General features: G+C 34.0%; 1 protein-coding gene across 1 annotated transcript; it reads left to right on the top strand.

Moving 5' to 3' along the window:
- Positions 1–7,791: 7,791 nt before the first annotated feature.
- LOC125821731 (uncharacterized) lies at positions 7,792–9,965 on the top strand. Its single transcript, XM_049501110.1, has 4 exons — positions 7,792–9,182; positions 9,271–9,358; positions 9,439–9,515; positions 9,602–9,965. Exons 1-4 carry the CDS (start codon positions 7,792–7,794, stop codon positions 9,963–9,965), a joined length of 1,920 nt encoding a protein of 639 aa, XP_049357067.1.
- Positions 9,966–11,862: the final 1,897 nt, after the last annotated feature.

Raw genomic sequence — 11,862 nt, 5'->3', positions numbered from 1 at the left:
AATTACTTCCACAAACATGTAATTAAAAGGGGGGGATTTTGTAAAACAAATTGTAAGAATTCAGTAAACAAAAGTTAATTATGGTTGTTGTCAAGATAAGAGAATTAACTAGGGTATATGTGTTCCCCACAAGCTCATAATGCAGTAATCCTAGTAATAACAATCTTTTCCTAGTATATCACATGCAAAGTGGTAAGTTATATATCTCTAAATCCTTGGTCCAGCATCTAGAGAATTTCACCCCGCAACGGCTACGTGTGTATAATTTACTAACCCTTACATATACCTCATATTAGCCATCATAATCGATGTTTGGCTTAGTTATTACTTCGCACCAATCAACACTAGACTATTAGATAGTATCACACTAAATCTATGTTGATGATTCTTTTCTTGTTAATTACCTCCTTGGTCCGGCAAGTAGTAACAAGGCGAGTTCTAACGTTGGCCACCGTTAAAAAAACTTCTAAACGAAAGAATTATCAATGCATGCAAAATACTAGTCAAGAATTGCTTACTTACTATTCATACTTTGTTAATCGCACATGGTTCCCACAACCCCTAGTTGTGGATTTAGTTACCCATATTAGCAAGAACACAATTCATAGTTTTAGATGAAGAAATCATGAACTTACGTAAAGGGAATAATAAACCCAGAAATTCAACTTGAACTGCAAAGCCACAATCTTCAAAACGAACTTAGGAAATCAATAATTGCTAGGTTTGCAAATTAGTCTCCAAAGTCACAAAGTAAAACTAGAATAATAATGTCTCACCCCCAAAAATGAGGTTTACATGCCCTATTTATTGAAAACAAATCCTAAGTTAAAAGGGTAAAAATTAAGGAAAGTTTGTTCAGGCACGCGTCTTCATTCCACGAGACTGACTCACGGACCGTCAATGGATCCACGGTCCATGAGTCCCTTTCGTCAGCCAGGACTTAGCAAATATTTCACCTTCCAAAAATTAGCTTCTCGGAAGCAAACGACGGAACTGCAGTACGAATCGTATATCGATCTACGGTCCGTCAATCCCCCTCCGTAGCTCCACACTTGGAATCTTCAAAAATAAGGTGATGGAACCCTCGCAGTATCAATCTACGGATCAACAGTACAGTCCATAGATCAATCTACGGACCGTCAATGGCCACCGTGGTTCCACACTTGGTCAGATTTTCCTGATTTGCCTTCCATGCCTTGCCTGCTGAACTACGGTAATCACCTACGGACCGTCAATGGACCTACGGTCCATAGATCACCTTCGTGAATGTCCTTTTTCTACATTTTTTTCAGCTATCTCTATACTTCCGCGCCTAAACATCTTTCCTGCAAAATATGATAAAAACACATAAATACCAATACAAAAAGGCCCTAGACACACACAACTTGTAAGTGAAATGTATTAGAAATACCGTAAACTCATGGTATATCAGGTCACAATGATTTCAGATTGAGAAAGTGAAACATGGAACCTATCCTTTGTATCTAGCTCGAGAGAGTGGATTTGATGAGGACAAGGATTGGGCATCTTCTGTCTAGTGTTGAAGTTTGAGAGAATTCGATAAAGATAAGGTAATTGTTCGAGAGAAAATTACTTTACATATAGTCCTACCTACCCACGACAATTTATCCCATTATGAGCAACAATGTTCATCCACTAAGTTGAATTCAATAATTGGTTGGTCAATTCCCCAAGTGTTACCTCTTTATTTGATCATTTCGTGTCAAGTGTTGAATTGGATTGATAATTATAATCTGAAATTCGAAGCTTAAACCAAAAAGGTGCAGTAAGTGTTCAGATGAAGAGATTGTTGTCATACTTCTATAATTGAATTCAAGCGAGAAGCTACTCTCTATGGGATCGATCCCAACTCATTTAGTTAGGTTATATATGGACTAGAGATCGTGGACGCTTAGAACTGGATGGAGTGTCTTTAAACGTTAATCAAAATGGCTCTGTTGCTGAGGAGTTGTGTTACTTAGAATTCTTTGATTGAAATTTGATTTGTGAATTGTTTGGCTATAGTTGAATTGACTTAGGCTGCATTGTGTAGTGTTGGTTGGACTATATAGAAGTAAAAATAAGTGAGGAAGAGTTGAATGGTAATCAAGCAGGTCATCGGGATGGTGTAGATAATATCAATAGTGTTTACAACACATCTCATGCAGGTGAAATGGGTGTAATTGCATACCACAAGCAGATGGGAATGCAATATTTGAAGTCAATGGCAGGACTATGAGTCTCCTCCAAATGAGAGGACTCTATGGAGGGCTAGAGCACGAAGACCCGCATGAGTATGTAGGAAGTTTTACCGAGGTACGCAGCCTGTTGTCATTCAATAATGTGTCACAAGAGTCAATCCATCTTTGCTTATTTCAACTATCTTTTACGGGGGAGGCTAGCAAGTGGTTGGCCGAGATACCAAACAATTCCATCACATCATGGGAGGAGTTGATTATAGCATTCACTACAAGATTCTTTCCCCCATCAAAGTGTCACAGCCAAGGGGTAAATCCTAGACGTAACACATCGTACATGACCCCAAAGGGGTCTCATACAAGCCCTTAGCATATCATGACGTAACAACACAGGGAAAATTGCAGAAAATTTAAAACTTTCTTTACAATAAAGTCTTTTATAAAATGAGAGAGAGTCTATACACTATGTCTTAAACCATCTATAACATTTGAATTAAAAACTCTTGAATATAATCTTAGGGACACGACCCTTACAAAAAGTCTAAAACATAAAAGAAACACATAAAGGACATATGGTCAAGCCCTCGAATACTATGACGACTCACCAATCTTCTTCTTCTTGATATGTAATCACTACAAGAAATTTCATTTTCAACGACCAATTCTTGTCCACAGAATATGAATTCGGTCGTTAATAATATATCTATAACGACAAAATAATTTTTTTGTTGTTAAAAGTTAATTTTTAATTAATTCTCAGCGACCAAATAATTTTCGGATGTTAAAAAAGTTAGTATCCGGTTGTTAATTAATAATCAAGAAGGGCCCTCTTTAATTATTTTATAAAACAATATCACACGTCTCTCTACATACCCCACTCCTCCCATCCGTTTGGAACAACAAACACTAATATTGTCAAATTTCTGGGTTTGTTCACTTTGTTGTTAGAGAAATCAGGGGAACGATCTACACAATCTACAGGTGAATCAGCTCTCACCTACAGTTAGAGAAAATTCAACAGCTTGGAGGATATGGTGCTTCTCTCTAGTTCTGTTAGAGGTTTGGGGATTCTCGATTTCCATCTTCCCACATTTTATCAGCCGTACGTCTCTCTCAGTTCAAAATAATGAGCTTTAGTTTGTTGGAGAAAAATTAGCAAGAAGATAAGATCCAAAGCTTGCGTTAATTTCTAGGTTTGTTGAGAAAAATTAGTCATGGGTTTCTTAGTTCCATCTATTAAAGGAAATCATGTATCTCTATTTTGATTGCAGAACACATTCTAATTTGTTGTAAAGAGAATCGTTCTTGTTTCTTACTTCTAGTCGGCTTATGGGTCTATTGGATGATTGAGTATTCTTCTCTTTGGGGTAAGTTTATGCTATTTTTACTTTGAATTGCTTTGTGGAATAATTAATTTTTCCAAATTCTGTAGTTTCCCTGATTTTTCAGTTTCCATTTAGGTTTATTTTTTCTCTTTTTAACTGAAAACATTTTTCTGCTTTATGCACTAGTGTAGTTCAGTCATATCCTTATTAATGTGTGAACTGAATCCTTTAATATTTCTGCATCCATGTTTTTTCGATTTCTTTTTGTATGGTTCAGGTCATAGAAAAACATAGTTGTCTCACTTCTTCTTTTGATAAAGTAAAGGATAAAACTGTGTCAATTATAATATGATTTGTTTGTACAGACTAGAGTTAACTTCTTTCTCTAGCTCTTAACAAATATTTATTTAGCTTATTCTTGCTCGACTTAACGTGTAACCTAATTGTGATTCACTGCATCCGAGTTCACCTTCAAAGTTGCCATTTTGACTAGTTTGTCGGCAAGCATCAATCTGAAAAAAGGATAGAGCTTGGACATTCTTTTAACTTTGTCTTATTTGACATTTGAATCTTGTCTAATCTCTATGGATAAGTGTGTCGTGATACTTGAAATAGAAATTTTCTTGATGCTATTGTTTCTTTGCAATGATGTCATCATATCTCTTCATTCATATGCCTCTCTTTGACAATGATGTACTCGATATTTGCTTGAGATAGAATCTATCTTGTCTTATAACTTTATTATGTAGGTGCCAAGGAGCTAAAAATTGACTTTTAGAAGAATCAAAATCACCTAGAGTTTGAAATATGTTTGCATAGTATGTACTGAAGATCCATTATGGAATCATTCTCTAGTTCAATAGCTATCTATCATAAGAAGTCTGTCCTGTAGCTATCTGTGTCTTTTTGAAGTTTGCTATTACTTGAAAGCCAAATAACAAAATATATAAATCAACCCATCATTACATATTTTGGCTATTCATTTTACAAGGCAACAAAATTGATAACCATTTCATTTTTTTTTGCTCTGTACATAAGTTTAGTATTTTTGAATGAAAATAGGGAAGGCAACAAGAAAGTTATTAATCTCTAGCCTTAACTTTAATTATCAGTCCTTGTCTCTGTAAAATCTAGTCATAGGTCACTATGTATATCCTTGCAATAACTATTCCCTGAATATGCTTGCCTCTGCTTAGAATTGGTTCATGTATTAACTGGTTTTAGGATTCTCTAAGACAACCAAATCACTTCTTAGTAGATGGTTATTGTTTTCCTTATCTGATGCATAGTGGATTCTCAAAGACGACCACAATTATAACTTATATTGTCGTGTTAAATTGACAGCTTCTCTTCATACTGCTCATCTTCACCTTGCTGCGACTAATAATCTGGAAACATTCTTGAAGGTAAGTTTGGATTCTTATAACTATGAATTTGTTTGTGAAATGCCTCATTTTTCTCAAATCTGAACTTGTATTGTATGATTCCATATCAGTTTCTTTTTTCTATTTTTTGTGTCTGTGGAATTGAGCATATTAGTGGTAAGCATATATGTTGAATGTACTATTGTGAGAACTCTTGTTAGTATACTTGATTGAAAATAAAATGATGTGAGATAATGATTGTTGTTATAGAAAAGTGATTTGCATCTCATTCTGTAAAGAATGGACTGCAACTGAAACTTGGAAGCAAGTTGTTGTTTATTGACTTGACAAGCAGTAGGAAATAGGAAGAAAAATGGATTATCTTCATAATAAAGAATGGATTCTCTTAGACAACCACATTAGTTCTTAATAGATGGTTATTGTTTTGCTTTTTTGATGCATAGTGGATTCTCTAAGACAACCACAGTTATAACTTATATTGTCGTGTTAAATTGACAGCTTCTCTTCATACTGCTCATCTTCACCTTGCTGCGACTAATAATCTGGAAACATTCTTGAAGGTAAGTTTGGATGCTTATAACTATGAATTTATTTGTGAAATGCCTCTTTTTTCTCAAATCTGAACTTGTACTGTATGATTACATATCAGTTTTTTTTTCTGTTTTGGTGTTTGTGTGGTTGAGCATATTAGTAGTAAGCATATATATATGTTGAATGCCCTAATGTGAGAACTCTTGTTAGTATACTTGATTGAAAATAAAATGAGGTGAGATGATGACTGTTATTGTAGAAAAGTGATTTGCATCTCATTCTGTAAAGAATGGACTGCAACTGAATCTTGGAAGCAAGTTGTTGTTTTTATTGACTTGAATAGCAGTAGGAAATAGGAAGAAAAATTCTCGTTTAAGTGCACTAATACCACATGTTAAATAACTGCCAAGTGAATAAGTATATTTCAAATAACACTATTCATTCTTTGTGCATGTAGTTTGTTTTTTTCCCATTCTATGATGAAGTCCTTCTGCTTAAACAAGACTATTTTTTCATCTTTTCCATTTATCCTTAACTTGTCTCCTACTGTCTTGATTATATTTCCACATTAATGAAATGAAATAGGCCTGCTTCTAGTTGGATTAATGTGAAAATGTGTGCCTATTATTTTGTCTCTTGCGATAGCTTTTGTGAATGGAAACTAATATAGTGTTTCAAGAGATTTTGGAGTATGAAAGTTCATTCTAAAAATTAAAAAGAGAGCTGAAAGATTGCTGCAAAAATGAATACAATGTAATCTTTTAGGACTGAAAGGTTTAGTGTAAGTAAATACACTGTATACAAGAAAAGTTAGATAGACAACATGATTTGAATCTGATTTGTCTAAGTTGTTTACTGATTTAAATATTGAGTTGATGTTATACATTAAGGTATGTTTGGGGTACACATAGGTGTGTTAGATACATTGATTTTTTTAGGAGAAAACTAATTCAGTTAGTACTATACTTGCTTTTGCTAGCTTGATGACTTAAACCTTAAAAAAAAAAATTACACAAGAGTACATATATACTCACTGTTTGATTAATTGAACATTAGAACAAAAAGATAGTAACATTAAATAAACATAGTATTAAATTTTATTCAAAACAAAATTTTAGTTCTTACTCTTTTTTGTTGTTATACTAATATGATTGTTATATATTTTTCGTGATTCAAGACTATGGCACCTAATAAAGAATGGATGCAACTTTTTGATGATCGACTTGATAATGCTTATGTGCTTGGGGTGGAGAAAATTTTGAATTATTCTTTTACAAAGTTAGGAGAAAAACAAAAAATACGTTGTCCATGTATGAAATGTTGTAATGCATCTTCAAGAACTCGTGAGATGGTTAGGTCACATTTATTGGTACATGGAATTGTCCGAAGTTATACTTTTTGGTATCATCATGGGGAGAGGTTACATGAACCAGAATCAGATTCTGAATTTGTAGACAATAATGACATTGAAAGGGATGATGAGGAGGATGAAATACATGAGATTTTAGGGGATTTATATCCTAATTTGAATGAAGTCATTATGAACATAGGTGGTGATGATTTTATTGAGGAGGAAGCAAAACAATTTTACAGTCATTTAAAAGATTTTGAGCAACCAATCTATGAAGGTTCCAAAGATTCTAAACTTTCTACTTTGGTCAAATTACTTCATATAAAAAGTATTGGTAAATGGAGTAATGCGTCATTTACAATGTTGTTGAAGATGTTGAAGGAAGGTGGATCAAATTTGCCAACTTCATATTACAATGCAAAAAAGATAATTTGGGAGCTTGGATTTTCTTACCAGAAAATTGATGCATGTAAGAATAATTGCACGTTGTATTGGAAGGATGATGCGCTTCTTGAATCTTGCAAAGTATGTGGAACATCTAGATGGAAGGAGGATAAACGTAATAGGGAAACAAAACTTAAGCATGGGAAAAAGATACCATGCAAGATTTTGCGTTATTTTCCTCTAAAGCCAAGACTTGAAAGACTGTTTATGTCTTCAAAAACATCTTCTTTGATGAGGTGGCATCATGATGAGAGAATTAATGATGGAATAATGAAGCATCCCGCTGATTCAGTAGCTTGGAAGACACTGGATGAACTTCACCCATCTTTTGCTATTGAACCACGTAAGGTTCTACTTGGACTTGCTAGTGATGGTTTTCAACCTTTTAAAAGTACAAAAACTCCACATAGCATTTGGCCGGTGGTATTGATTCCTTATAACTTACCACCTTGGTTATGCATGAAGCAAGAAAATTTTATTTTATCGATGCTTATTCTAGGCCCTGAAAGTCCCGAGATACATTTGATGTTTATCTCCAACCTTTGATAGAAGAATTAATGGAATTGTGGGAAACTGGTGTGAAGACCTTTGATGCATCATCTAGACAAAATTTTATGTTACATGCATCTTTGTTATGGACCATTAATGACTTTCCTGCATATGCAAATTTGTCAAGATGGAGTACCAAAGGAAAATTGGCTTGCCCATGTTGTAATAAAGAAACTCTTTCAATTTGGTTGAAAAATGGGAATAAACAGTGTTATATGCGCCATAGACGCTTTCTTCCTCGTAATCACAAATGGAGGAATGATAAAAATTCTTTTGATGGCACTAAAGAGCATAAATTACCACCAAAAATGCTATCTGGTAATGATATACTTGATCAAGTGGCTGATTTAGATGTTAACATACAATCAAAGGATCCAAAGAAAAAGACTAAAATATCACATGGTAATAGGGTTGATAATTGGAACAAGAAGAGCATTTTCTTTGATCTTCCATATTGGAAAACTCTATTGTTGCGACATAACTTAGATGTGATGCACATTGAGAAAAATATATATGATAACATTTTGGGAACAATATTAAATGTCAAAGGAAAAACCAAAGATACCATAAATTCTCGATTGGATTTGGAAGTAATAGACATCAAGAAAGAATTGCATCCGATAAAAAAAGGGGATAAATATGAGTTACCAACTGCATGTTACACATTATCTCCTGAAGAGAAGCATAAATTTTTCAATTTCTTGAAGAATTTGAAGGTCCCAGATGGATTTTCATCCAATATATCTCAGTGTGTCAATCTTAAAGATCGCAAACTTTCAAGATTGAAAAGTCATGATTACCACGTTATTCTGCAACATCTACTCCCACTTGCAATACGTGGTATGCTTTGCAAATCTGTACTTGAACCACTTATTGAGTTGTCTATATTTTTCAACATGCTCGGAGCAAAATGTTTGAGAGTAGATGAGCTAGAGAAAATAGAAGCCCAAATTCCTATAACTCTATGCAAGTTAGAAAAGGTCTTCATTCCTGCATTTTTTGATATCATGGTTCACCTGCCAATTCATTTAGCTAATGAACCTAAGATTGCTGGACCTATTCAATATCGATGGATGTATCTAGTGGAGCGATGGTTATACTTCTTAAAGTCTTTTATTCGTAATAGGACTCACCCAGAAGGCTCTATTGCAGAGGGATATATAGAAACTGAATGTATGACTTTATGTTCAAGGTATTTGCATACGGTGGAAACAAGATTTAATCGCACTGAGCGGAATTATGATGGCGATTCTATTGAATCTGATGGAGGTTTAACAATTTTTTCTCAACCTGGAAAAACTTCAAATTGTGCCACACCAGAAAGTCTTGAATCAGACGAATTTGAGCAGCCACACTTTTATATTCTAAAGAATTGTGATGAAATTCAACCATTTCTTGAGTAAGTAATAACTAATTCAAATAATTGACTTTTACCTTTCCACATTTCCATACTTAAAATGACATATTATAATTTAAATTCTTTGTAGAGAATTTTCACAAGTTCCATTTGATACCTCTAAGAATGATTCAGAGATCGAATGGAATAGTCAATTCATTAGTTGGTTACAGATTAAGGTGAGTAGTTAAGATTTTATATTTTAAATTAATTTGCGAATAGCATTTGCTAAATTGTGTATACATACTTGGTTTGATAGGTTGCAGAATTGCGCAAACATGATGATAGTAAGCAAATAGAAGATTTGTTCTCACCGTCACGTGGTCCTCTGCATATGTGACAAGTTTCAAAAGCTATGTTGCTAATGGATATAGATTTCACGTGCAAGACCATGATAAAGGCTTGAGAACTCAAAATTGCAGGGTGATTGTAGTTGGTGAGACTGATGAAGAGAATAAAACTATTGATTACTATGGAGAGTTAACTGAAATTCTTGAATTACAATTTGTTGGTGGAAGAAGAGTGATGTTTCGATGTGCATGGTTTGATGTGTATGACCAAGAAAGGGGAATTAAAGTAGATGAATATGGCTTCGTAAGTGTTAACCGAAAACGATTATTGAAAGTAAATGAGCCTTTTGTATTAGCCAACCAAGCATCACAAGTATTTTATGTTGACGATCTTTCGAATAAAGGATGGCATGTTGTGCGAAAGGTTCAACCTTGTGATTCTTTTGATATTGGTGAAAACAATGATGGTGATTTAGATAATCTGTTAGAAATCTAGGAAGTTGTTGGGTATGGAAGAGTTAGTTGAAGCAATTACAAGGATGGTTGTTAGTCTCTCATAATAATATAATGGATTGATGGAATTTATTGATTTTATAAGTTTCACTTTATGATTTTCATTTTAGGATATTATATTTTGTTACTGTGTACTCATGTTAGACTTTTGAGTTCTCATTTTGTTACTATGGTGTTTATTGGATCCCAAAATACTCTTTGTTGTTTTGTTTTCTCTTTTCAAGTATTTACTTCATGATTTTTTGATTGATTCTTACATATGATTCTATATTAAAGTATTTTCTTTACTGTTCTCTTACTGATTTTTACAGATTTGTTCTTAGTGTCTGTTTAGATAATAATTCTTGTATAGTATTTAGCAAGGTGTAGATCATCTCTTAGAGAATGTTGAAAGGTGGTCATTAATTGACTCACAACTTACATGAACAGAAGCCCTTGATTCCTCTAGAAAATATGTTTTTAGGTAAGTTTTTAAGAAACAAAACCTCATGAAAACTTATTACTAGAATTGAATTAGTTATTTTGTTATGGTGTTGTCTTGTGCGGTTCAGCTGCCACAAAGTACCTATAGTTTTGCCAATAAGATAACATGAATCAAGTATGATAGTTTAGATGAGTTTTAACCTCACTTTAAGTACTCTCCTGTATATGGTGGACTTGTTGGAGTAAAAGAAACAAAAGGCAATACTCCAGAATCAGTACAAAAGATTAAATGGTACTGCATGAGAACATTCTGTTTTTTTGTGTAAAGAGGATAGTACAGATGATGCAGATTTTAGATTTTTTTTACTTCTTTACAGTTCAAGCCTAGACTTTCAGTTTTTTAGTCATTGATGTAAATCTTTTTGGTGGTTGCCAGCACAACTTTACCTTTTTTAAAAGAAAAAAGAACATAGTTGTTGTTAAGTACTATACCTTGTCACTTGGAAGTAACATGATTTAAGTGAAGCCATGTTGAAAATTTAGCCTTGGCACAATTAATATGTGAGCTGATAGAGTGTAACCGGCCGTATTATGCATATGCTTATTCTATTCTTGTGATACTTGACATAGCCTTATAGTATAGGTGAGGAACCATGTTTCTTATATGATTAGCGTTGGTTTAAACTAGCTCGAAAGGTGATGTGATGCCTTGCACGTTGCAACATGTGTAATGCATGTTATAACTCCAACGGAAGTATTTAAACTCGAGACGGGAAGGTGGTAATTGAGCTTAAAGTTGGAAGTTAAGTGCTAAGTTAAAGAAAAAAATATTAATAATTAGAGAATGGAATAAAATAGGTGAGCTGCTTGCTTGACTTAACTAAGCTAGTAGGTGACAAGTAGGTGCATCACCTACTTTGACTTATTGACCAGTCCAAAGAACCAAGTAGGTGCATCACCTACTTGAGCTATATGGATCTAGTTAAAAAGACCAAAGTTTATGGATCAGATTTGGGCCTATGCTAATGGACTCACTTGAGGCCCAAACTATATTAAATAAAACAAAATGAAATTAAAGCCCAGCAGCCAAATCTGCCAAGGCCCAATATATTTAAGCCCAAGTGAAAGCTAGTAGGTGCATCACCTAATTTGACCTTTTGAGCTGCTTGATATACATAAGCAGGTGCATCACCCACTTGACCAATTAATGGCTGAAAATGAAGATTTCTAGTAGATATTCTTAAAGGTGAAGAAAGCTCAATATAAAGATATATTGGCTGCTATTCTCACTCATTTTAACACACATTATTAAGGATTAGCTCCAGCTCTTTCTCTCTCTTTTCTCTTAAGGATTAAACAACAACCTTAAAGTTCTTCTAGGGTTCTTGAAGAAACCCTCATCTCTGCAAGACAAGGTAAGTGAAAACACTTATGGATTTAGCTTAATTCTCCCATGG

This window comes from Solanum verrucosum, unplaced genomic scaffold, assembly GCF_900185275.1.
Source record: "Solanum verrucosum unplaced genomic scaffold, falcon-dt-bn FXZP01000210.1, whole genome shotgun sequence".
NCBI lineage: Eukaryota > Viridiplantae > Streptophyta > Magnoliopsida > Solanales > Solanaceae > Solanum > Solanum verrucosum.
The sequence above is the reverse complement of the archived record's forward strand: the minus strand, read 5'-3'. Positions and strand labels throughout refer to the sequence as shown.